At 40.4% G+C, this 27940-nt stretch overlaps 1 protein-coding gene across 1 annotated transcript; it reads left to right on the top strand.

Annotated features, from left to right (window-relative positions):
• Positions 1-1230: 1230 nt before the first annotated feature.
• Positions 1231-27940, top strand: tmprss3a (transmembrane serine protease 3a). The gene is made up of 14 exons (XM_079563761.1): positions 1231-1342; positions 1439-1473; positions 4071-4296; positions 4587-4700; positions 6900-7016; positions 9119-9242; positions 9331-9450; positions 10234-10280; positions 11457-11622; positions 15189-15355; positions 17445-17540; positions 25035-25177; positions 25419-25571; positions 27878-27940. The coding sequence occupies exons 1-14, from the start codon at positions 1273-1275 to the stop codon at positions 27914-27916; spliced, it is 1617 nt and encodes a 538-aa protein (XP_079419887.1). The 5' UTR covers positions 1231-1272; the 3' UTR covers positions 27917-27940.

Here is a 27940-nt window from a genome sequence, read left to right as displayed (position 1 = left end):
AGATTTAGCTTTGTGCTTCGGGTCATTGTCCTGCTGGAAGGTGAATCTCTGCCCCAGCCTCAGTTCTCTTGCTGACTCCAGCAGACTTTCCTCCAAAATGTCTCTGTATGTCTCTGCAGTGTTAGGTTTGCTCCATATACGTATAACGTTTTGCATTTGGGCCAAAAAGTTTAATTTTTGTCTCATCTGACCAAAGCTCCTTCTTCCACATGGAGCTGTGTCCTCCATATGACTTCTAGCAAACTTCAAACAGGATTTCTTATGGCCTCCTTTCAATAATGGCTTTCTTCTTCCACTCGTCCATGAAGGCCAGATTTGTGTAGATAAGACTTACAGTTGTCCCATGTACAGATTCCCCCAGCACAGCGGCAGGACTTCACAGCTCCTCCAGAGTTATCTTGGGGCACTTGGTTGCATTTCTTACCAGTGCTCTCCTTGTTCAGTTTGTTAGTTTAGGTGGACGGCCGTGTCTTGGTAAGTTCGCAGTGGTGCTATACTCTTTCCATTTCTGAATGATGGATTGAACAGTGCTCTTGGGATCTTGGGAAATCTTTGTATAACTTAACGCTGCTACACTACACTACAACTACACTGTACATTTATTTTGAAAAATTAATAGTGATTTTACAATTGGAGCCAGAAATACATTGTTGCTGGGTAGGTGGACATGAAAGATTACATTTTTTATTAAAAAAAACAACAAAAAACAAAAACAAATAGGGGGCTCATGTGTAACCTTTATGCCCCCGGGCCACAGCACGTGTGTTGACGGCCCTGGCGCTATATATTGTCACGAGTCAACTCTCTTGTCTCTTGCTGGCCGTCCTTTTGAACTCACAATGATACTAACCCGGCTCTCGCACTCCCCGCGCTGAGGTAACACAACCCAAGCCTTTGGAGTTCGGTCACCCTTAAAAACTCACTTTCCTTCACGCTGGAAGTCACTGGCAGAGCAGCTGGAAAATGCGGGCAGTGGACCCCCTTCAATCGCCTACCGTTTAGACCAAACCTCGGTTTCCCATAGCAACTTGTAACTTAACCCACCACTACACCCCCCTCCACTCCTACCCTGGGTCACCTGATCCGCCGCTCACCTCGCCTGCTCAGGTGTCCCGGTTTGGCGATTGGTGTCTCGGTTTGGCGATGGGGAGGGGGGGGAGGCCCGTGCCGCCACTTCGGGGAATAAGGAGCCGGGACAATAGCGAACAAGTGTGGTAAAAAAAAAAAAAAAAAGGTCAGCAGCCAGACAGGAGGAGGGGGGGAGGGGGTGATATGGTTTTGGACGGCCCACATCGAGTCCTGGACGATGGCAACAAGATGACAGAGAGCCTCACCGACATCAGTACGTTTTGGGACTTCCTAAAAAAAAGAAACGAAACGCGCAGGATGCCCGGGGGGTTGCACGACTTGGCTCATTTCATGCGTTTGTTGTTTTCAGATGCGGCTGCGAACGTGGACTCTCAACAGGCGGCGGTAAGTACGGGCCCGGGATAGGGTTTGAGACGCTGTAGAGGGGAACAGAAAGTGAGGCTAGGAGATACTGACTGGAAACTGCTCCTGCATATCGCAGACATATGTAAAAGTATCAAATGTATTACGAAATTAGGGCTGATTTCCTTTGGTGATTTATTTGTGAACCGTTTTCCTTTATTGTTAATTTGAAACTGTTAATTTGTAATCCCCAGATTACAGACAATAATATGAGAAAAATATGGGCCAGGTTTAAATGTGTAGTTGTATTTTGTTGACTTGTTAGTGATAAAGATTTGTCCTGAAGGGATTTTTGATCTTTTGTTTTTTAAGTTAAAATCTGTCAAAATTCAAATCTTGCCTTGCTTTTTGGGGTTCAAAGCTAAATTATTTAGGCTCAGAATGAGATATTTCCTGTGACAAAACTGTCAAAAATATTCAGTACCAGACAGGTACAATATTTGGTTCATGAGGTGCTACTAATTTGGAGAGAAGAATAAAACACTAAACACACTCAATTTGAGAAAACAGACTTTTAAGTATTGTAATGTATGAGAGCGTTGTAGTACCCTGTTATATTTCATTCATTTTCTTGTGTACATTTAGATTCATAACTATATCTTTCAAGTGTCATGCTTTAGTCTGTGGATATTTCCATTTTCAAGTTATTTTAAGGCTGGTCTGTCCTATTACATCGACACTAACTCTTGCCCTTAAATATTTGTGGCATTGCTGATGTCAGTGGATGGCACTCAGTGCCATGCATCATTTTAACATAAAACGACTGGGATTTTGGTTGTGTTTTTATGTCAACTGGGATTGAAATGCTCTTGTTTGCACATGCCCAGGGGCTTAAACGTGCATGTCTGCACAACTGACAACAACTACAAGGCCTCAGCTTCATTTAGACACCAAGATCAGCCATGTAGACCCTACACAAGCTGAATAAACCTTCATTTTAAAAGTCAATATCATATCCGAGAACTGGTGAAAGAATGGCATTTGTTGACATAACTGGTGTATTTGTTACTCTGCTGGCCCTTGTCTCTGAACTGGGCCACTCGACGCTCGCTCCAGTGTAGTATTACACTGTGATGTAACAATATGTGCCTCCAGGAAACCCTTGCTTAATGCTTCACCAATCACAAACAGGATCTGCTGTAGATGGGAGCAACAATCGGGAACTGTGTCCCCGCCCCTTCTGGGCAGAGAAATATAGGCGATTATCAGCCCTTGCCGACCGCCCTTTCCAAAGCAAGGGGGCGCAATCGCAGCCTTTGTCTCCCCCAATCTCAGATTACGGTATTATTGCTACTGTCCTTATGTTTTGGCTTTCTTAAAGGGACTAGATGTAAGTTGGTAATTTTATACTCACTACTGCCACCTCAGTAACTGCAGCTTCTAAGCTCGTGCATGATGGCACTTCAGACCCGAAGTAACAACTTTTTAAGTGACAGTGCAGGATTTTAGAAGCAGTTGTGGTGAACAGGTCTGGGCTCATTCTACACATTAGGACATGGCTGGAACATGTAGGGGGAGGAAATGGGGATGGGCGGATCGATATCACAGCATCGATATATCATTACCAAATGGCTACTTTTTCAGTCCTGATTTGATGAAGCCAACAGAAACACATCATCCGCAAACAGCAGAGATGAGATCCTGAGGTTCCCAAACCGGACACCCTCCGGCCCCTGGCTGCGCCTAGAAATTCTGTCCATAAAGGTAATGAACAGAACCGGTGACAAAGGGCAGCCCTGGGGGAAACCAACACGCACCGGGAACAGGTCTGACTTACTGCCGGCAATGCGAAACAAGCTCCTGCTGCGGTCATACAGGGACGGCAGAGGGCCCCGGACCCCATACTCCCGGAGCACCCCCACAGAGGGACACGGTCGAACGCTTTCGCCAGATCCACAAAACACTGGTTGTGACTGGACTGGGATTGAAATCACCCATATAAAATGACCAGTGTCAGATTGGTATCAACAAAAATGACCCCAAAATATCGGTATCATATCGATTCCAAAAAATGTGATATCGGAAAATAGATAATTTTAACATTTTCAAACTCTGTATAGTCCCTTTAAGGGAGATGCAATACTATGGCGATTGCACACAGTTATTCTTTTAGTAGGGGTGCTAACGCGCCCTCTCGGTATTGCACCTGGCAAACTGTAAAGGTGTTTTTTGACAATGCAGTTGACCTCATATAGAGAAAAATGCATGAATTTGTATCACTCTATACAGTATGTGCAAACTGCGACACATTTCAGTGCTGACTGTGCCCCGGCTACACATTAGCACTGAGCTTATGATAAACCAAAATGGCTGTGTCTGAATGTCGACCCTAAAATGGTAAATTGACTTAGAAAATAGCACTTTTCTACCTTTATCAGGTCTAAAGCACTTTACAGTAAGGAACCAGTCTACAACCCTAATCCATAACCCTCATTCAGTACACAGGCCCGCACTATAATAGGCTGTATAGTCATTGACAGAGAACGTAAGTGCATATGTCACACTTCTGTAGACCAGACTTTAACCTAAATTATGACAGAAGAGTTTAGTCTGTCTCTATGCTGCTTTGTCATGCTCAGGAGCTGACGGAGCAGCAGATAGAGGTGGTGTCCGTCACGGAGGAGGAACTGCCCACCGTAGAGACGCCCAACACGCTCATCGTCAGTCCTCTGGGCAGCTTCGCCAACGAGCCCGCCGCCAACGAGCCCCACAAGGACCCGCCAGAGAAGGACAAGCTTGAGGAGAGCCCGCCCAGTGCCCCCAGCCCCAGCATGCCCATCACCAAAGTGCAGCCTTTTCTCAACGGTAACTGAAATGGAAACATCATATGCATTGACAGTGGACTTAGACAATTATTCACAGGTTCATTAAAAAGTGAGGAGCCCCATGCAAAGTCTTCCCCAGCGCTATAGTGCCTGTATTTCATTGTTAATATATTTTTCTTACAGACACATTATTTCACATTACGTCACATAAAATATCAATTCTGAGGCACTCTAGATGACTGTATTGTATTATGTTCGAGAGATGCATTAAACCTCTGAGTGAGAGACGGTCCTTTCTTCAATGCGTTCTAAAGTCATGTGTCTCTGCAGAGGACGACTTGAGGAAGACGGCCTGGGAGCATGTCCTGGACCATCGCATAGAGCTGGTCATCGCGGTGACCGTGGTGGTGGTCATTACGCTGTCGCTGGGCATTGGCCTTGGAGGTCAGTCCTGAGCTTTTTAACTCTCTGTGGCAAATGGATTAGTGTAGTGACTCTCAAGCGGCGGGTTAGGACCAGAGTATACAGTTGACGTAACCATAGAACCATAGAAGCTGACATCAGACTGTGGAAAGAGTTTTGCAAGGCGTGGCTCGCAAGCGATAATCTGTGGTGGCGTTCCTTGTGTGTGGTACAGCAGTGTTGGGACGATTACTTTAACCTCTTAACTCCCGCCTGAACCGAGAGGATCTTTTTCCTCAAGTCATCAGATTTTTATCAATCATTTTTTTCTTGGGTATTCAACTCATTTTGTAACTATTTAGTCATTTTTTTGGGTCATTTTTTGTCATTTTTTGTAAATTTTTTGTTACTTTGTCAAATTTTTATCACATTTTTGTAAAAAAAAATTGTAATTTTTTTTTTTCATTTTTTCATCAATTTTTCATCAAGTTTTTGTCACATTTTTGTATTTTTTTTTGTCAAATTCTTATCACATTTTTGTCAGTTTTTCGTCAATTTTTTGTCAATTTCTTGTGACATTTTTGAGACATTTTTGCCACTTTTTCATCAATTTTTCCTCACTTTTTTGTCAATGCTTTCTCACTTTTTTGACACATTTCCATCATTGTTTTCGTCTCAGTTTTGTTGCTATTTTCACAGCTTTTTTCCAGAAGCTTTTGGACTGGGGTAAAGCCAAACTGGAGAAAATGTGCTCGGTTCAGGTGGGAGTTAAGGGGTTAAGAAATTAACTGCGTTGGTAATTTACAGTATGATAAAAGAAACTTGTTACTGGACAAAGTAATTACTGAGTTAAAAACACATCTGCAAGAAAAAGTGCTCATTCAGAATGTTGGATTAAACATAGGCCTGTTTTAGCCACAAAATCACTAAAGCTTCAGAACCAGCCTTTACTTTCAGTCTATGACCCGGAGCTCAGCCACCGACACCAGCAGCAAACTCAGAAGGCAACAGCAACAAGAATGAACTGCAGTAAAACAACTGATCCAGACCACGCATTTACTAAACATCAAAGCTATAACATCTGAAAAACATGGCTAAGATCAGAGGAATAGTGTCAAAACCAGACTTTGAGAGACTTATCCAGGCATTTGTCTCCAGCAGGTTAGATACTGTAACGGCTGCTCACTGTTAGAGCTGCAGAACATCCAGAACGCTGCTGCTCGAGTCCTGACAAGAACCAGGAAACACGACCATATTAGTCCAGTGCTCCGGTCTCTGCACTGGCTTCCTGTCACTCAGAGAATAGACTTTAAAACAGCTCTGCTCGTGTACAAGTCTTTTCATGGTTTAGCCCCGAAGTCCATCTCTGACACGTTACAGCCGTATGAACCATCTCGGGCCCTGAGAACTTCAGGGAGGTTAGATGTTCTCCTGGTGGTTCCCAGAGTCAATAATAAACACGTGAGGCTATGTTTCAGTTTCATGCAGAGGACAAATTTCTCACTTCCCACTCCTTGGAAAAACAGACGAGAGCAGGATCTGAGGGATGCAGTTTTTCTGCGAGCCTAATAAAATAATTTTAATAATAATAATAATAATGCATTGGTTTTATATAGCGCTTTTCTGGACACTCAAAGACGCTTTACATTGCACTATTCATTCACTCCATACTCGGTGGTGGTAAGCTACTATTGTAGCCACAGCTGCCCTGGGGTAGACTGACGGAAGCGAGGCAACCAGTCTGCGTCATCGGCCCCTCCGACCACCACCACTAACTCACTCACACACTACATTCGCTAGGCTTCCTGGTGTTTCCCAAACGGTCTCCCATCCAAGTCCTGCCAGGCCCTTCCCTGCTTAGCTTCCAAGGTCTGGTGGGATTGGGTAGAGCAAAGGTGGTATGGCCACCATTTTCTCCGTTACTTAGACAGAAACAGGAAGTAAATAGTCATGAAATTTACTTACTCATTACTAACGCCGTTAACACTGGTGTGGTGTCAGTGCGATTGTGTTAGTGGGGTCACAGCCTCCACATTTGGGGCCTTTTGGACAGAAAGACAAAGGAGCGCGTGTGAAAAGTGTGAGGGGTACCATTTGGAAGGTCTGAGATTCTTGCCCAATATGGCTGACTTTCTGCGGGGTTTTAGGGCAGCGTCACAATCTTTCTCTGTTTCTCTCTCTCTAAGTGATATTTTCTCCAGACTGGGCTCCTGTACAGATGTTCAATGTGTGTCCCCGCAGTGGGGCTGAGCTGCGCGGGCAAGTTCCGGTGCGGCACGTCCAACAAGTGCATCCACGCCACGCTACAGTGCGACGGCAAGGAGCAGTGTGAGAACGGAGAGGACGAGCTCAGCTGTGGTCAGTTCTTCACGTATCACACACACAACACAGCTTTTCAAAGAAGGATGGAAAAAGTTATCCAAATATTTGGGACCATCTCTTAACTGTTCAACCACACTATAGCGTAAACAAGTGTTTCTCAAACTGTGGGGCTTCTTCTGGTGGTCCCTTTACAACCCTGTCTTTAAATATACCTGATTTTACAGTGAAAGAGTTTTAAAGTGGACACTGCATATCCTGCAAAATCGACTTGATGAGTTTTAAACTATGTTTTAACTTTGTTCCCTCGTCAAAGACAGGGTTGAAGTAGTATTTCACAACATTCATGTAGTTTTGAGATAATCCTCGGATAAAGCTGTTAAATTTAGCTATTTCTTCTTCTACAGTGTCAGCGCCTCGTTCTGTACTTCCTGATTACACTCGTGTCATTGTTCAAACCCAAAAAAACGCCACATTTTTTTTACTTGTAAACCCCCGCCTTAACCGAGTGTATTTTCTCCAGTTAGGCTTTACTCAAATCTTAACCCTTGTGTCCTGTTGGGGCATTTCGTGCCACTTTTTGCTCATAATTTGGCCATAACTTTTTCCATATCTGACACTCTCTATGGGCTAAAGAATATAAGTCAGGTTACACATCGATTAAGTTCACCTCGGAGTCTTAGGTGTGTGAATAACCACAATACAAAGACTAAATCTTCAGATCTGTAGTATTGTATTGAAGGCCTTTAGATATTTTGTATAGGATGATATGCAATAATAATTATAAAAATATATAGTCAAACAAAACACAACATACAGGACGACAAAGAAGGAAAAAAATAAAGTAATGTACTGTTCAGCTCATTTGGTTATGAGCTGGTGTGTTCAGTTCATGAATGTCTCTGTATCTGAAATGTCCACAAACAATCCAACAGGGAAAGAGTTCGATTTCCTACCACGTTTCAGTAGTATAGCTCGCCATCTGTAGTCGGAGTCGTGGTAGTAATAGTCTTGTGGTGGGTGGTGACAGTGGACGGTGGTAGCAGTAGTAGTAGCAATACAGAACCGACCTGAAGGAGGTCAAAAAAAAAAAGAAGAAAATTAGTCACCACAGTCAAAACATTCCTAAATAACAAGGTAATGGACATTTCATCGTAGCGAGCAGTTAAATGATCCTTTCGTAATAATCAATAATTGTTGTACTAGGGCTGTGCAATGAAGCAAAATTCAATTAAAATTTCGATTATTACACTAAACGATTACAAAATTAAAATAAATTTTAAAAAAATAATTTCATTGCAAAGCAGACTTGCGCTATTTTCATGGCGCTGGGATTATTTTCCCTTCGCATTTCACGTGCCATGGCTCATGCTCTTGTCTGACATAAAAACAAACAGCGCTGTGTGATGATGTCATCAGGCCGCGAGGCTCAGTTTACTTGTGCAGGTGTGAGGGCTGGCCAGCAGGGGGCAGGTGTGAAACGGAGACCTCTCCTTAATCGAGGCAAACTTTTAATCATTTGTACTTTTGTGACTGTTCAGAAAACAGAAAATACTCAGCATCGTTTTTATATAATAAATATATATAAATAAAATAAAGACTTTTTTTAAAGGCAACAAATTATCGTTTGAATATGACTAAAATAATCGTGATTATTATTTTTTCAATAATCAAGCAGCCCTATGTTGTACAACATGAATGGCCGATAGATGACCATAGTCAAAACATCAGTGTCTGTTTACAATATCATGTAAAACAGACGTTTAATGCAGTCAAACGGACTAAACCAAAAATAGGCGTGCCCCATCAAAACAATCAATGAGCCATTTAGTGTGTCCATCTTTTGTATTTTTATTTTATTTTTAAATTGGCTATACTAAAATAGTCAAATATTTTGATTTTTTTTCAAACTTTGGTAGTGGATTAACATAATTATGTGAAAAAAGTTTGAAAACATTTTCATCTACAATATTTTTACAGCCGTCAAAAAGTGGCACAAAAAGCCACTAACATGAGATTAGGGTAGTGTTTCTTAGCAGGGTTAAAGCTTACTGTAATGCCTCATTTGAAAGCAAAGATCTAATTTTCCTAACCTCTATACCACACTGGTCTGATTACCTCTGTGTCCCCCCCCCGGTCAGTGCGTCTGAGTGGGCGCAGCTCCGTGGTGCAGGTGCAGAGAAGCGGGCTGTGGATGACCGTGTGCTCGGACGACTGGACCACCTGGCTGGGCGAGACGGCCTGCAGACAGCTGGGGTACAACAGGTGAGACGCGTCACCCATGTGACCTGAAAATGACACGACTGGAGTGCAGTGGGTGGCAAATTTTTTTAACTAAATTCTTTTCCTTTAGTTACGTGGAGTCTTCCTTTTCACCGGTGAACTACATAGAGCAGGAGCTGCAGTATGTCCTGGTGTCCCTGAACCCACCAGAGGGGGGCGTTGTCAAGCTGCACAACATGACTATTATTGGGTAAGTGGATGTCAGCCTGGGGGTTCATCGGGGGATGCACAAAGATCTTAGATAAAACTCGAGGACATGGCCATAGTAATACGTTGGAATGAATGTCAATTCTGGCAGCCATCTTGTGACTGGCCTTTCTAACCCAGTGCAATGTCAAATCAAATGGAAACACCACTTATTTCCCTGATACTATTTTGATCTGTTTATAGTTATTTCATAGCTCTTTGATAATTGAGACTAACCTTCAGTCAGTTTATCAAATATTATTTCAGTGTTATAGGATACAGAGACTTTAGCTCCATTTGTTCACGGATTTTCCTCTGTCAGACACTTCAAATCATTCACTTCTATTTATATCAAATATAACATTTGTTTCCTACTTTAAACCAGTACTTCTGTCCTTTGAAACATGACATGAACAATATTTATTGAACGTGGGACAGGGATACAGTGACTGCTAACCAGTGAACCCTGGGATTGAATGGAGAAAACAATGCTATTGCGGCTAAACAGCACGACTAAAAAAGACATCTCAAAGAAATGGCCTGATCCTGAATGAGACACCTCGACTAATAAACCAATCACAAACAATGAGTGTATGTCACATTCTGCCAATGAATCAATGAAAGGGGTTCACCTCGCCGGCCAGTCACAAGATGGCCACTACGTTTGCCACGTCAACGAGCGCCATGTCCGAGAGTTTTATTAAGCATCTTTGGGTAATAATAATTTGAATGAGAATCATCGCTCGAACGGTTGGTAAAAAACTGATTTGTGTCCATGTTGCCACAGCAAAAGTCTGTGCTCTTCGGGAAAAGTGGCCACGCTCAAATGTTTAGGTGAGAGGCGTGTGCGCCTTCAAGTGCATGTGTGTGAGAGTTTGCTGTGCAGCATGGCCGCATTATAGAAGAAAAGTAATGTATAAAAAACAATATGCTGAGTTTGGCAGGGAATAAGCTAAATTATTCCACACAGCACATTAAAAGTTACCAAAGCTCACTGGGCATTGGTTAGACACTGGCTTTAAATATGAAAAGCCTACAAGCTGCTGAAGTGTGTTGTTTGCGGTGGGTTTTGCGTGCCTATAGCTACAAACGGCATCCCTGGAATCGCCCATGAATGGCCATGTTCGAAGCTGGCGGAGGATGAGAAAGAGGAAAACAAAGATGAAGAGAACTATTCTTCCAAACTGGTTCAACAGCCCATAAATAGCCTGCATAAATAACGTCCCAATCATACGGCTACAGCTAGCTTGATGCTACACACTAATGCCATCTTAAGGTGCTGATTTTTCACTTCTACCGGACAATCTGATCTAAAGAAAAACATCCATGGATCGGATTCTGACTTTGACTTTGATTGTATGTGATTAAAAAAAAATGTATATGGTTCGGGAAAATTCCCTCTTACCATGAAGATCCGCCATGTTTGTGGGTGCTAGCAAACATTGTCTATAGAGTTCGGGAATGTCGTGTCATATCGCTAAGCATTATGGGATAGCAGCAATTGTAAACTAATGGAGAATTTAAAAGTTAAAATACTGGAGTTATTGTTCACATTAAAGCACTTGGACACCACAGTGCGTTAGATGTATTTACCAGCTGTAACTCAGCAGCTAACGGAGCTGTTCCATGGCTATTCTCTCCACGTTTTATACCGATATTAGCTAATGTTAGTCAATGAAAATGTATGCTAACAGCCGCAAAGATGGCGGATCTCCATGGTAACTGTAGAATTTCCCGAACTCTATAGACACAGTGTGGTGTCTAACTGTTTTAATGTGAACAATAACTCAAATTTAAATCTCTATTGGTTTATTATTGCTGCAAATCCCAAGTGAATTTCTCCATTGTGAGATTAATAAAGGATTATCTTATCTTATCTGACATGACATCACAATCCTGATGTCTATAGTCTGCTAGAAAACTGCCAAAGATTGTGAAAAATACGGTGTGTTCAATCAGTGAGTGTGCAGTGCAGTGCTCGGTGTGACTCCCCCGTGTGTGTGTTGCCAGACTGCGGCCGGCGGCCCCAGTACAGCTCCCGGATCGTCGGAGGGAACATGTCCAGGCCGGGTCAGTTCCCGTGGCAGGTCAGCCTCCAGATCAGGGGGGAGCACATGTGTGGAGGCTCCATCATCACCTCCGAGTGGGTGCTCACCGCCGCTCACTGTGTCTACGGGTCAGTGCCGCAAAGTGTACATTAGCACTCGCTTTAACACAAACAGACATTCATTAACTTAAGTACGGAGTAGAAAACAACATAAAGGACTCCATTACTCTAGTGACAGAATCCTGCACTTTTCTGTAGGTTTATGAATCAGTGTGGATCTTTGGAAGTATTCAGAAAGAATAGAATATCAATCCTTTCTTATGTTAAAGCTATCTAAAGTTTATGAGCAGATGTGTAGAAGGGCACACAATGTACGTTTTTTAGAAGGGGTGTATGAGGGTTAAAAGCCTTAACTTCTTAAGTACATTTTTTTAACCAACCAAACAACAACCAAATACTTCAGTGCATTTGCTTAAAGGAACAGGCCACCGTTTTTCCATACTGAGAGCTCCGCGCCTACTCCACCTCACAGCGCACCCCCGACCACACCTATCACCCTCACCTGCCCCTCCTCTGCCCCATGTCCCACCTGCCCCTCCTCTGCCCCATGTAAACACAAACACATGCAGGGACAGTGATGTATGAACCATGGCAGTTAGCTGACCAGCTGAAATCCTCATCAAATGTCAGTTTGTTTAAAGGAACGTTTTTCCATACTGATGTGAGATGTGTTCCTACCTCTCTGGTCTGTGTGTGTGCCCGTGGAAGAGCGTGGTAGCTTCCAACTTCACCCCCGTTTGGAGCTATAAGAATACATTGGGGGAGACCAAATGCTCACAACATCTTTGGTCGTTTTGCGTGACTGAGCAAACGTACTTAGACCAGACAGGTACGTTTCAACTCGAACATATCTCAGTATGGAAAAATTATGGCAAGTTCCTTTAATATATCCAATATCTACAGGGAGCCGTGAGGTCTATTTCCTCCTTATGTTTACAGCAGACATCAGGAGACTGTGAGGCATTCAAGGGTTGCGGGGGGGCAAAGGTTCTGCACTGTAAACCTAGTTCTAAATGGAAGTATTGCATTGTAAATGCAGAAAAAAAACACACACACAAAAAACACAGACTTACATGAAAGTTGCAGTTCAGCAAATACATACGAGTCTCAAAATGTTTACTCTGCTACATATCTTATTTATGCTGACAAATGTGTGTGGCACACATGACTGATGAGATTTACGTATCTCATTGAATGTATGAACAGAGCAGTGTGAGCAATTCAAAAAGACATAGCTAAAGGCAGCTTTAAGGGCACTATACCTGATTTTGTTTTCTACTAGACTAGAGGAACGAAATTTGCGTTGTCCTCCTCTGCATCTAATAATAAAGCATTTGTATCAATTTTATGGGGCTTTCAGGTTAGTTTGGAATGAATTTGGACCAAGGCAAACATTTTAATTTAATAACTTCATCTTGTAATATAAAAAAAATCAGGTATAGTTAATTAGATGCACAGTGTTTTCCCACAAAAGTCTCATCAGAGTTTACCATACACTAAAGAAGCACAAAACCAATTTTGTTTCATCCATTACTATAACATAAAACATCAGGTATAGTGGCTTTAAGCAACCCTACGACTTACTGTAGTAAGGGCTGGGCTGTGATTTCCTGTCATGGCCGTGCCCGTATAAGGCTCATGTTCCTGTGGATTTAAAGGAGTCGACTCATTACAAATGCAGCGCCATGTTTAAAGAGCTGTTAAAGACTGGCCTCAGGTTTCCCTCCGCTCTCGCTCAGAGACTTTTCACCACCGTAATGACATGACCTCATTACACACACCAGACTGGCTTATTATTGCCAACTTATTTAGACAGGCATACTTAGTTTAGAGAGCTTTTAGTAATGTTCTATTAGTGGTTTTAGGCTATACTTAAAGTGCACTACATTAGGGCTCTAATACATGAGGTTATTTTAATAGATGAAATATACAAACATGTGTCATTCATCAAAACTATAAACTCACGTGATTAAAATGCAAAAGCTGCTCTAGAATGCTCCTGAACAAAGGGAAAATGATCTGTTATTTCAAAATGTTCAAATTACCTCTAACTCTAAGGGCCAGATCTTGTGGCGGCGCACGGGGCGGCGCAGGCTCTTGGCGAATTATTTTCCGAGTGGCGGCGCTATATGTGCCATTCGCCTCCGCCACCTGTGAGGGGGCGTCACAAGAGGAGGCGACTGCACTGATGGAAACACGGCTGACATTCACTTCCTCGTTTACATTGCGCTGTCTTGCGTTCTGTCTTAAGCCTTAGGCTCTCACAGGTCAAACTAAAAACTTTATTTACCCCATCGTGAGCTAAACCATGTTCACGTCTCGAGAGAAAAAGAGCTACAGCGTCCGCTGTGGCGCGGATCGGCCGCGCTCGGCGTGAACGCGAAGCAAAACAAAAGCACATGTTCACCCCCCACTCCCACACAACCACTCTCCTGGACCGGAGACGATCTGGTTGGAGGAAAATGTGTGAGTCTCCACCCACTTAAATGCGCTAAGTCTGGAGTGGCAAGATCACAAAGTGCACCTACTGAGCAAAATGTCACGCTATCGTCTGCGTTTTGAGACACAAGATCGGGCCGTTAGAGTTAGAGGTAATTTAGATAATTTAATTATAGAGTGAATTCGGGCGCGCTTTCTTCTTTGAATACCAAAGTATTTTCCACAGCAAATATTTAATGGATTATTATTTTAGTAGTAATGAAATCTAGTTCTTTGAATCCCATTGTGCATATCAACAGTTGTGGATATTTTATCAACAGTTGTGGATATTTTACCTCTTTATCCACCTTATTTGTCCTCCCCATGAGCCTTTGTGTGAAGGATGGGGGGGTTTCCAGTATGAGCAGGACAGCTGTTTGTTGCAGGTTGACCATTCGCTCTAATCCACTTTTTTATGAGCTTTAGAGACGTAAACTGTGTTTACTACTTTCAGAGCTGTCACATCTGAAACCAAACTATGAGCCGCGATTAGCTGCTCACAATAAACTTATGACTGAAAATCCAACCTTCAAAGTGGGCGTGTTGGTCAAGTCTGCACTTAACCTCTATGGATATCGTCTAATACTGCGATCTTTCTCAAAGACTTTACTCAGATGTGGCACTTCAGGCCTAGAGAATGGATTTCCAGCATAAAAACACTTTTGTTTTGTGTTGATTGATTTAATATCCATGGAGATCTTCATGTTTTCGGATTAAACTGAGCTACAGTCTGTTTACGAAGCCGTTCCCAAGGATGAATTAATAGCGTCACAAAAAAGTCAAACTAGGGAAACCTAGATAAAAGTTTGAGCAAAATCTTATCTATGATTGTTAACTATGACGATTGATAGACGTGTGAGCACATCAGGTCCACTTAGTAGGCTTGAGAATGTTATCGATGGTCGAAGGAAGGGGCCGGAGCAATAGTCAAAACGGAGAAAAGTGACTTGCTGTGGAGATACTGTATGTAGAAGCAGTCAGAGAAAAGAGAAACATCCGAGGCACTTCCGTGTACAAAAATAAAAGTCCTTTATTTGAACATCTGGACAGTCCAACTTGACTGCTTCTTCATATCTCCACAGCAAGTCACGTTTCTCTGTCTTCATGACTGTTAACTATACTCTGGTGCTCTTTAATGTTGTTTCTTTGTGCTTCAGTTTTACAAACCCAGTGGACTGGGGCGTGTACGCAGGAATCACATACTTACCGGGCTACGGCAGCGCGGCCCTGGCTGTGGAGAGGATCGTGTACCACACCCGTTACAGAGGCAAACTGGACTACGACGTGGCACTGATGAAGCTCAGCACGCCCCTCGTCTTTAACGGTCTGTGCATCGCCCAGCCTCGTTCTGGTTGTTTACATCACTGAGAAGGTTTAGCGCCCCCTTTGGGTGAGACAGAAGCTCTCAGCCACTGAAATGAATGGGCAGAGATCGTATGAAAAACACTTGATTTGCTGAACGTTTTAAAACTGAGCAGCTAAAACTCACTGTGATCATTACATCAGTTGCTCGTGTGACTATTTTGCTTATTGGTTTATATAAAGTCGTTACAACCTCAGCTTTTATTCTGTTCCTTTTATATTGTTGTTACGGCTGGGAGCTTTTGCGATTAATTCCGATTAATTCATTACATGAGGTTTGGTGCAAGTAAAAATATTAATCGAAATGAATCCCACTTTCCTTTAGCAGACACGTTTTCAGTTTCCTTTTTCCGGCAGAAGTTGCTTAGGGATGAACACAGCCAGGGCTGGACTGGCCATCGGGAGATTCGGGAGTTTTTGGGCCGATTGAGCCAGTCAGATCGAGATAAGGCCCGTGATTTCCTTACACCGGCCCACAATTAACGGGAAGAGCCATCACAATCTCTATCATTACTCAGATGCAATTACACAATTCCTCCACTAGAGGGATGTGACACCTTTTATACCCTGCTGGTGGCGCTTTCTTGAGTTATGGTTCACAGATAATCTCGTATAATGAGCTATGGGCCTCTGGGACATAACACTCATTCCCCTCACATTGTGAATATAAGAGGAAACAGTTTATTGTAACTCCCTCCAGGACCCACAGAACCTGAGACCTCTATTTATTTGCATTTAAGACAAATGTTTGCAAAGAAGTGCATGCTGGGAGTTTTCAGGTGACTCCGTCTTTTTCAGTCCACAGCTCTCTGACTCTGTGGTGAGTTTTACCATTTCATCTTCATCTACAGTGGTTTCATTTGGTTGGTTTTGGGAAGTTTATTTGTTTTGCAGTCGCGAGAGGAACTTCATTAACGGAACACACATTTTAAGATTGTTAAGTAATTTTACAAAAGTTCCATCAAGTTATTAATGACCAGATTAAAGTGTTGAGTGCTATGAGGTGTTAGCTTGAATTCAGCAGAAACAACATGGAGCTCTTGTCCTCGATTCGTAGCTTATACTGTTTTAGTTCATTTTGTTTTGCTCATCACCTCAAATATTGCATTGAATATGATTGTTGTTTTTTTTTTAGAGGGCCAAAAGTCCCGGGCCGATTTTTTCTGCCAGTCCAGCCCTGAACACAGCCCAAACCAATTGCACTGTCAAACTCCTTTCTTCACACAGTTAAGACTAAGCATAAACTTATTAAAAAAAAGATCATTTTACAAAATGAATCAAACTGCTATTATCATTGAAGCGTTTGAAATTATCATACAGGCCTCACATCTAGGCCTGGGGCGGTAACCGGATTACCGCCATACCGCGGTCACGGTACGCACACCGCGGGTCTGAGTTCCTCACCGTCATCACCGCCAAAAAAAAAAAAAAACAACAACCCTTAAAGCAAACGAAACTTTACCAGAAAAGTAGTAACTCATAATAATACTTAATAACTTAACTTCATCACTTAACAAACGTATCAGGAGGGAGGGGGAGGAGCTTGATCTTTTTATGTTCCTTCCCTCATTTTGCAAACTGAGAAGGGCTTTCGGGTTAAAGAGGGGAGGTATTTGATTGCCCACTTTATAATTTCACTCCATCTCTCTTTGCAAACTTACAGACTATCACTTTGAGTCTCCCTTTTGTTTTCACCCAGAGGGGGCGGGGACTCACAAAAGTGTCCGGATGTTGAATGCTGAATAAGCCGTTTATATAATGCAACTTGATCAGCATTTGTTCCAAAGCCATTTTCTCAAAATACATAATACTACTATAAATCCCAAGTAGCACAGACAAACCTAACATTCTCCAGTCTCGTGCTTCATAATTTGAAGTTTTGTTTTTCCCCAGAAGGATTTTTTTCAATTTTCTTGCCTGATCTATCAAGTTTTGAACCCTCCACAAACAAGCAGGATTGTATTTTTTTCCCCATCAGAAAAAACAAACAAAGACATCTGCAAAAATATTTATATCTAAATTATAAACACAACAAACCTGGCTCTACGCAGGTTCCATGGAGCCCATCTGTCTGCCAAACCATGGAGAGGAGTACGAGGAGGGCACCATGTGCTGGATCTCAGGATGGGGCGCCACCGAGAATGGAGGTCAGTGTCGACGTCAGCACAGATGCTACGAGTCACATACACGTTAAAGTCACTCTGTCAAATGTATTACTCACATTAAAGGACTGACTTAACCCTTCTGAACCCTTGATGATGATGATGATGAATAATCTTTATTCGGACTATAAACAAAACATAAAAACACAAACTCATACGAACTCAAAATACAACCTGCCATGATTGTGGCAGTTGTGAGCTCAGTTTCAGACGTGCAACTCAATACATTTACATCTTAGTACAAACAATTTTGTTTTACCTTTTGCACATTTTAAATTAGGCTGTCCGAAAAGGAGTGGGGGGAAGTAAACACTTATTTATTCCCACCCCTTTTAAGTACTGTCAGTCTCTTTTCCTATTTACTTTTTAGGCTTCCTTAAAACAGTAATTTGAGCACTGTGATCTAAATCAAGTTGTCATATACAGTGTGAATACTACCAATCAACATCAGGTTTGCAACAGCTGAACATGAAAAGTCAGAGATTTTCTTCCGATACATACTTAGAGAATATCCATTCTTTGTATTGATATTTAAACTGTCTGATATTTGGACATCGTTTGAGGTCTTCGTGTAATTTATTCCATATTTTAGGACCACAAACGGACACACAGAAACTTTTTCTGGATGTCCGGGCATGGGCAATTTTAAAGTGATCCAAGCCCCTTAAATTATATTTTCCTTCTCTTTCAGAAATCAACTGCTGAATTTTTAGAGGTAGTTGCTTATTTTTAGCTTTGTACATTAATTGAGCAGTTTTAAAACTTATCATGTCTTGAAGTTTTAGAATCTTGGCTTTGATAAACAGTGGATTGGTGTGGTCTCGGTAACCAGCGTTATAAATTGTTCTTATTGCTCTTTTTTGAAGGATGAATATTGGTTGTAAAGTAGTTTTATAATTATTACCCCAAATTTCAGCACAATATGTCAAGTAAGGCGAGAGAAGAGAAAAGTAAAGCGTTTGTAAAGCCCTTGAATTTAAGACCTGCTTTGCCTTGCTTAATACAGCTATACTTTTTGCTACTTTTTTATGTATATATTGAATATGCGCTTTCCAGTTTATTTTTTCGTCTATAATAACGCCTAAGAATTTTATCTCTTTAACACGTTCTATATTTACCCCCTGTATATTTAACTGTACCTGTACATCATCTTTATAATTCCCAAATAACATTATCTTTGTTTTTGTCAAATTTAGTGATAATTTGTTGATATCACACCAAGTCTTTAGCTTAAGAATTTCGCTATTTAGATCAGCTAATAATTGCTGCAAATTATCTCCTGAGCAAAATAAATTGGTATCATCTGCAAATAAAACAGCTTTAAACAAATGAGAAATTTTGCACAAATCATTAATATACAAAATAAATAATTTTGGTCCTAGTACTGAACCCTGGGGGATTCCACAGGTGGTATCCAAATATGTAGAGCAATGTTCTCCTAGTTTAACAAACTGTTTTCGGTTTTCTAGGTAGCTTTTTACCCAATTCAAAGCTACCCCTCTAATCCCATACAGCTCCATCTTTTTAAATAAAATACTGTGATCTATTGTATCAAATGCCTTTCTTAAGTCTATGAATAGCCCAGCTACCATGTTGCTTTGATCCAGTTGCTTAGTTATTTCTTCTATTGAATCCAATACAGCCATTGCAGTGGACCTATTCCCTCTAAAACCATATTGACTCTCATCAAGCAGATTATGTTTCTCAATAAATTTTTCCAGTCTGGTATTGTAAAGTTTTTCCAATATCTTCGAAAACTGTGATAATAGAGACACTGGCCTGTAATTATTAAAATGATGCTTATCACCAGATTTAAATAAGGGTATTACTTTAGCTATTTTCATATGGTCTGGGACAGTTCCTGCTTGAAATGATAAATTAAAGATATATGCTAATGGTTTTGCAATTTCTTCGATTATTTGCTTCACTAAAGACATGTCTACCTCATTATAATCTGTAGATTTTTTACCTTTGCATTTATGAACTACATTAATAATTTCCATTTCATCCACAGGGTTGAGGAACATTGAATGCGGGTTTCTGTCTATTAACTGATTATTTTCCCATGTGCTATTCACTGGGATTTTGGCTGCCAGATCTGGGCCAACATGAGCAAAAAAATGATTAAAACCGTTCACCACTTGGGCCATATTGTGCTCCTCTTTGTTATTATCAATAAAATACTTTGGATAGGTGTCTGATTTAGTTTTCTTACTTATAACGCTATTTAATATTTTCCACATTTCCTTCACATTATTTTTATTATCATCTAGTAACTTCCCAAAATATTCTTTCTTACAATTTCGCAATATAGTAGTTAGTTTGTTTTTGTAGGTTTTATACTTAACCTCAGCTTCCTTTGATTTACTTCTTATGAATTCTCTATATAACATATTTTTCTTTTTGCAAGCCTTCTGTAGACCCTTTGTCATCCATGCGTGAGCTCTATATTTAGCCCTTTTATTGTGCAGAATAATTGGACAATTTTTATGAAATAACTTGTTGAATATTTTTAAGAATTCATCATACGCATAATTTGCATCTTGATATTGATATATGGCATTCCAATCCTGGGAAAGCAACTCATTTTTAAGAGCAATAATGGCCTCTTCAGATCGTAATCGCTTATAGTACTGTTTTTTCTCCAAACCTTTTTCATTTACACTCAGAGCAGTAACAACAAAAATAGGTAAATGGTCACTAATATCATTGATTAATAGACCGCTTGATGAAATAGCATCAATGTCATTAGTAAATATATTGTCAATGAGAGTGGCTGAATGTGAAGTTATTCTTGAGGGCCTAGTTATTTTTGGATAAAGATTCAGACTGTACATGGTGTTAATGAATTCCTCTGTTACTTTATGCTTGTGCGGATTTAATATGTCAATATTTATGTCTCCACAAATAAATACTCTTTTGTTGCTTTTTGTAGAAAACGTTTTTTCCAGCCAGTTTTGAAACTCTTCAATGTTAGAGCCAGGGGCTCTGTATACACAGCTAATAATTACATTTTTCATTCTTTTCATACTTATTTCAATTGTGATACATTCCAAGATATTGTCCACAGACATTGACATTTCTTCCACTATCTTATAATTTAATTTTTTGTCGACATACAAAGCGACTCCTCCTCCTCCTCTTCTTTGTCTGTTAAAGAAATTGGCTTCATAACCTTCCAATTCATAGTTCATGTCTCTATCTTCTTTAAGCCAAGTTTCAGTTACAGCAATGATGCTAAATGGTTGAAAAAGTTGCTTCAGGTAATCTCTGATATTGTCATAGTTTTTACATAGGCTTCTACTGTTAAAGTGAATAATGGAGAGATTCCCGTCGTGCTTAATACAGTTATTGTATTGATCTTCCGTATAATAACCACATATATTGTTCCTGGAGGAGAAGAAGTTGTTGTCCGGGTCTATGTCATGTTCTAGATCCAGTGTATTATGCTCAGTATATTGTGAAAGACATAGTTCACGATTCTCATTGTCATGTATCATCTGGAATAAGCTGTTATTGTTCTCTGCTACTGATGAGTGGTCTGTATACATGGAAGTCATTGTGTGTTTACCTCATGTGACCACCTTTCATTCATACTTTTCCAGATCCTCCAAGTTACTGATCACCAATACTTTGGCTTCTTCTGGGGTCCCGTTCAACTTGATGAATACTTTACAGCTTGCTGTCCATGTCTTCTGAATCTTTTGATGTTTCCTCAAGTAACGGGCCTTTTTTGCTATGTCCGCATTGTGCTTGGTGAGGTGCTCGTTTAAGTAGACATTTGAGCCTTTCAGCTTGTATCCTTGTTTGAGCAGGGCTGTTTTATCCTTTCTGTTGACAAATCTCATTATGACAGCGGGTCTGTCGGAGGTATTCTTCCTGTGCAGCGGGTGACACGCTTCAATGCTATTGATATCCAGCTCGATCCCCTTCGTCTGCAGGAAAGCAGCAACTTGTAGCTCCGTAGAGCGTTCCTCTTGCTGCTCGGGCACGCCTCCGTTAACGGAGGCCACCGCCCGAGCGTAAGATCGGGGTTTGATGTTGAGACCAGACACAATAACGTCGTTCATCCTCGTATATTGCTCCAAATCAGTCACCCTCCTTTCCAGAGACGTGATACGCTTGTCTTTCTCCTCGATGATACCACGTAAAGCCTTTACTTCTTTGACTAGCGCCAGAATCTCCCTTTGCTGTTGTTTTACTGAAGAAACATCCTCAGTAAGAATATCCAGTAACCTTTTAATATCCTCGAACTCCTCAGCCGAGGGTGTTCTCTTTGGTGGCATTTTCGCCGGTTTCGCTCGCTATCAGCTGTTTGTTGGATCAGCTGTTAGCGTAAGTTGCTGACAGCTGGCTAGTTCGCCTGTGCGCGGTGAGCGCGCAAACTCTTCCAAATCGTCGTCGGCTTCCACCTTAATAAACCACCATGGGATAGCGCCGACATAAGAGCGTGTCGTACAATATCCTCAATTCAGATCAAGTCGCTAGTTTTAGAATAAAGGTTGAATATCTGGCGTACTGACTTCACCAAAAACTTGAGCGCTGCAGTGGTACGGAAGCCTGACAGCTGCTAACCCTTAAGATTGCTCTCAAATTCACCACCTGTACTGCAACATGGGGACAAAGTTTCTTTTATGTCTCAGTCAGGGTTGCCAGGTCTGTGCAGCCAAACCCGCCCAAAAATATCTGGAAACGGCGGTTATTGAAAAAGCAGCTTACAGAGCCTTGGATTTGCCTTCGAAACAGTGATTTTGGTCAAAAATAAGATAAAAATAGACTATTTGACATTCTACAGCGAGGAAAAAAAACTCGGGCAGTTTTTTTCACTCGCGGAATGGCTTTAAAAACTTCGACCTGGCAACCCTGGTCTCAGTGATGCTGACAGTAGCACAACAGCACCGCCTACTGCTCAGGAGTGTGCGTCACAGGACAAAATGTGCAACCAGTTTTGACTGTTTACTTTGTAGCCTTCATAGACATGTATTGGAATGGAGAGTGTTACATTTATATATTTCAAATGTAGTAGAGTAAAAGTATTAAGTTCTCAACCCAAATACTACTCCACTTAAGTGCAGATTCTAGATTAGTCAACAAACACATCTGGAGATTTAATTTCTGTTGCTTTCTTGCTTTTTATTGAAAGATTGACAGATTTTCATGTTACAGTGTTTGTGCAGTTTGAGTTAACAGCTAGTGCCTTATACATTATTGTGAATGTTTGGGCTTTTCTTTTTCTTTCTTTGGTAATGTTATCAAAGGCTTCAATGTGGTTGCATACGTGTTTCTCCAGACTTCCAAACAATAAGAGAGACAAGGCAATATTCATGTAAAGTGGCCGCCACCGCCAAGCACAGGACTCACATACAACTATTTAAAATAACGCCTAATTTAAGTCTTTTCTTTTCCTCATACTCTCTTTGGTTAAAACAGATGCAAAATGCAAAAAAAGTTTGATTTTGATGAAAATATATATTGTTTTAACCTCTTAAGCCCCGCCTTAAAGGAACAGGCCACATTTCTTCCATACTGTGTGAGATATGTTATTACCTGAGTTTAGACGAGGTGATGTGTACCTGTCAGGTCTTTGTGCCCGTGGAAGAGCGTGGTCGCTTCTAACTTCACCCTCGTGTGGAGCGACAGGAATATACTGGGAGAGGCCAAATGCTAACAACATCTTTGGTCGTTTTGCATGACCGAGCGCACAAACAAAGACCAGACAGGTACGCATCAATTCGTCTATGCTCAGGTAAGAACATATCCCAGTATGAAAAAACGGTGCCTGTTCCTTTAACCAAGTTTGGCTTTACCCAAATCCATAAGGTCACAGCCTTTAAGCCAGTGTAACGGCTCATTTGAAAGCTAAGACCTACAGAACTGATCTAAATGGATCTTTCTCCTTGCGCTGTCGTCACATTTTTTACTTTTTTTTTTACCAGCGCTTTTTGTCTCGTTTTTGTCGCTCTTTTGTTGCATTTTCCTCCTCGTTTTTGTCTCATTTTTGTTACTATTTTGACATATTTTTCAAGAAGCTTTTAGATTTGGGTAAAGCCAAACTGGAGAAAATGTGCTTGGTTCAGGCGGTGGTTAAGAGGTTTTGGAAAAACATTTTGGTAAAAATCAGCCATTGTCCACAACGATCACAAAAAATACCTGCAAACTGATTATATTTTTAAATATATCATTTGATTTTAAAACAAAATCATAAATTTAATATTAATTTAAACAAGTTTCCAGGTTGATAAAACCTGACATTCAGGTGCTCGTCATATAATTAGAATTTCACTCAATTCAATTCACTTCTGTTATTCAACTTAAACTGTGAAACTAATATATGATAGACTCATTACATGCAAAGTATAATTTATTATGGCTCATCTTGTAAAAACCCCAAATAAAAAATTTCATAAAATTTGAATATTTTGAAAATGGACTGTGAGCCATAATCATCGAGATTAGAACAAACAAAGGCTTGACATATGTCACTTTGTATGTAACGAGTCTATATCATATATTAGTTTCACATTTTAAGTTCAATTACAGAAATACATGAACTTTTTCATGATTTTCTCATTTTATGACGAGCACCTGCATGATACAACATAGCCAAAATAAGTACAAGAAAAAAGTAAAAGTAAAAAAGTAAGAAAATGTTACTTAAGTACTGTGAGTAAATGTTTGAGAGAAAAAGTCTGATTTATCTTCATTGACGCCATAAATTGTGTGAAACAAAACATGAAATCATGTGGAAAACATGACATTTCCAAAGAAAATTCAAGGAAATTTGGCAGAAAATTCAGAAAAACTAAATAATTCATCTACATTATAAATCTAAATGACGCATTTGACGCTTAAATGTTGACTCACAGTGGAAAAAGTAACAATTATTTGTGCCCAAGTAGAAGTAAAAAGTACTGTATGACAAGTACAACCTTTTCGGTAACACTTTAGAATACTGTCCGGTAAGTCCATGGTACTTACAGTGGCAATAACTAGTAATTATGTGGTACATCTATGGTACTTATTGTGTTAATTCAAGGATGCAATTCCCTGGTAGTAAAAGGGGATACTTTTAGATACATTGAGAGATAATTTCTAGAAATAACATATGATTTAGTTAGGATTGTATGACTATAAAACAACATACAGAAAACATGCCAGTTCTTACTATATATCATTAGTGTCTACCAGTAAAAGTAATCCATGTACTTTAGGTATCTGATCTAAGTACCCATTACTTACCAGTACATATGTAGGACTTAACATTGATATTACATTGAAACTACCACTTTAAGTATTACTACTGAAGTTCACTATGAAGTACCTGGTAGTTACCTATATAAGTACCAGTGATGTACCACAGTAACCACCTAGGAGCTACCGGGTGGTGTTCTAAAGTGTTACCGTTTTGGCCCGCTTCTGTTTAGTAGTAAATACTCTGGCTTATGTACTGGCTAAAGACAGGGTTGTGGTTGTTGTCAGGGGGTTCGAGCTCGATTCTGCGCTGCGCCATGGTGCCCCTCATCTCCAGCAAAGAGTGCAGTCAGCCGGACGTGTACGGGGGACTCATCAGCCAGGGCATGATCTGCGCCGGGTACCTGGAGGGAGGGGTGGACTCCTGCCAGGTGAGGGCTAATGCTTCTCCCCAACACTGTCTGGCCGTAGACTAGTATGCAACATGGGACGGTTTCACACGTGTCGCATTTCCATTGCGAAAGGACGCACTCCCATGGACGCACATGCTGAAATACACATGACTGAAGGAACAACAGACTCGTAACTGCACTCATGAAAACTACACCAAGAGTTTACAAAGTGAAGTTTTGCTCTTACCATATTTGTGTTACACTGACTTTTTGACCCCAGGGGGACAGTGGCGGTCCTCTGGCCTGTGACGACTCCTCGCGGTGGAAGCTCGTGGGCGCCACCAGCTGGGGAATAGGCTGCGCTGACGTCAACAAGCCAGGGGTGTACACGCGCATCACGCAGGTCCTCAGCTGGGTGCGGCAGGAGATGGAGGTCTGTCTGAGCTCAACGTTACCGTGGTCATATTGCTCGTGCTTCACTTGAAACGGTTAAACCTGAAAGGAGAAGTCCAAGTGCCGCAGAACTGAAATCATTTTACTCAAGTACAAGTAAAAAGGAGTGGCCCAAATATTGACAACAAAAAAAAGTTGAAAAGTATTTGGAGTAGGGATGGATATATCAATACCAAACGGCTACTTTTTAAGTATCGATATAGGGCAAAAAGTATCGATACTAATTTGCATATGTAAAAAGAAGGCGGGGCAGCAATTGTCAACCCAAAAGGATGATTTATTTCTTTGTTCTGAGCCAAAACAGTCACAACAGCAAAGGATTGAACTGAGCCAGGCATATCATTCTGGTTAGGTTCTGTTTGTCATTTAAGTATTAATTTAAAATGTTGTTTATGTATATAATTTCACATTAGTATTGTTTAATTAACCAGTTAAAGTAATATAATTTTAATTGACCAGTTAATTATATAAAATAACCAGTTTTAGAAATGTATATTGATTGAAATACATTCACCCATATGAAATGACCAGTATCGGTATCGACAAAAATGACCCCAAAAGTATCGTATCGATTCCAAAAAATGTGGTATCGCCCATCCCTAATTTGGAGAAAATGTTGTATGAATGTACTATGAGTAACCGAGTAACTGTTTGAGCCACAAATTGTGTGAAACAAAGATGAAATCTGTGATATTTACAGAAAATTCCTGGGGAATGACAGAAAATACAGAAAAACAAAATAATTCTATAGAACAAGGAGCATGAGATGATCTATATCCATTTCAAAGATCAAAATGAAGCATTTGCCACTTAAATATTTACTCACAGTGGAAAAAGTAGCAATTATTTTTTACTCTAAAGCTACTCTAGAAGGTACAATTTCTTCAAAAAGTTTGTACTCAGCTCAACTGTGTACTACCTGCCTCTGGTTTAAAGACCCAGAGAATAATCAATTAGGCGTAATGCTGAGCACATTTATCAGGCTGGAGGTCACAAACGGCACCATACATGGCCACCAGGTGGAGCTGTTCCCCAATAATGAGCCCTGACACACAGTAGCAAAGATAAATTAGCACTTATATATTTCCTTTCAAAATAAAAAATGAAAAATGATTGTCTTGCAGTGAACTGGAGTGTTCACAAGCAAGACTGACACTGGAATGTCTCCTCTCCACAATGAGAAATGATCTGAGATTTCTGAGACATTGTTTGCCTGGACACTAGTACATTTTCCTGAACTCTACATTGTCTTGTTTATTGCTTTGTTTCATTGTCTTAATGTTGCCTGGTCTGCCAGACACTCCCCCTCTCTGTTCAAAAGAAGAACCGAAGCGTTTCTCGTACAAAAGTCTGGTTTTGGAAAGGCTTCCTGCCGCTTGTTACTGCGACGTATCCAGCGTTTTTCCATTGATGCCGAGATCGTTAGGCTCGTGCTCGCTCCCAGACTATATGTCTTTCAAATATCTATGTAAAAGCATGTACTGTAGTTTGGCAGGCCAGGCAAGTCTTAACCCCTTAACTCCCACCTGAACCGAGCACATTTTCTCCAGTTTGGCTTTACCCCAGTCCAAAAGCTTCAGGAAAAAAGCTGTGAAAATAATAACAAAACTGTGACAAAAACAATGATGGAAATGTGACAAAAAAAGTGAGAAAACATTGACAAAAAAGTGATGAAAAAGTGGCAAAAATGTTACAAAAATGTCACAAGAAATGGACAAAAAATGGACAAAAAATAAAAAAAATGTGACAAAAAATGACATTTGATTTAAAAAAAATGATGAAAAAATGACAAAAATGTGACAAAAAATGACAAAAATTTGATTAAAAATATTGATGAAAATTACAAAAATGTAACAAAAAATGACACAAATTTGATAAAAAATGGATGAAAAATGACAAAAATGTGATAAAAAATTGACCAAAAAAATTACAGAAATTTGACAAAAAAATGACAAAAAAATAATGAAAAAAATTGATGAAAAATGACAAAAATTTGATAAAAAATTGACCAAAAAAATTACAGAAATTTGACAAAAAAATGACAAAAAATAATGAAAAAAATTGATGAAAAATGACAAAAATTTGATAAAAAATGGACCAAAAAATGACAAAAAATTGACAAAAAAATGACCAAAAAAATGACCAAAAGTTACAAAAGTGAGTAGAATACCCCCCAAAAAATGATGAAAAAAAAAAGTGATGACGTGAGGAAAAAGATCCTCTCGGTTCAGGCGGGAGTTAAGAGGTTAATGGTTAAGGTGACTAATCCAAGTGTTTTTCTTTCAGAGAGACGAAGCCCTCAGCCCGTCGATCACTGCCAACTGACACCCAAAACCTAAAGACTATTTT

The sequence above is a fragment of the Gobius niger genome, assembly GCF_951799975.1.
Source record: "Gobius niger genome assembly, chromosome: 9".
NCBI lineage: Eukaryota > Metazoa > Chordata > Actinopteri > Gobiiformes > Gobiidae > Gobius > Gobius niger.
This window is presented reverse-complemented; position numbering and strand designations above follow the sequence as displayed.

Coding starts and splice junctions, on each gene's coding strand:
- tmprss3a (XM_079563761.1), top strand. CDS start 1,273: ATGGTTTTGGACGGCCCACATCGAGTCCTGGACGATGGCAACAAGATG. Junction 1,343..1,438: donor AGAGAGCCTCACCGACATCA/GTACGTTTTGGG, acceptor TGTTGTTTTCAG/ATGCGGCTGCGAACGTGGAC. Junction 15,356..17,444: donor CACGCCCCTCGTCTTTAACG/GTCTGTGCATCG, acceptor GGCTCTACGCAG/GTTCCATGGAGCCCATCTGT.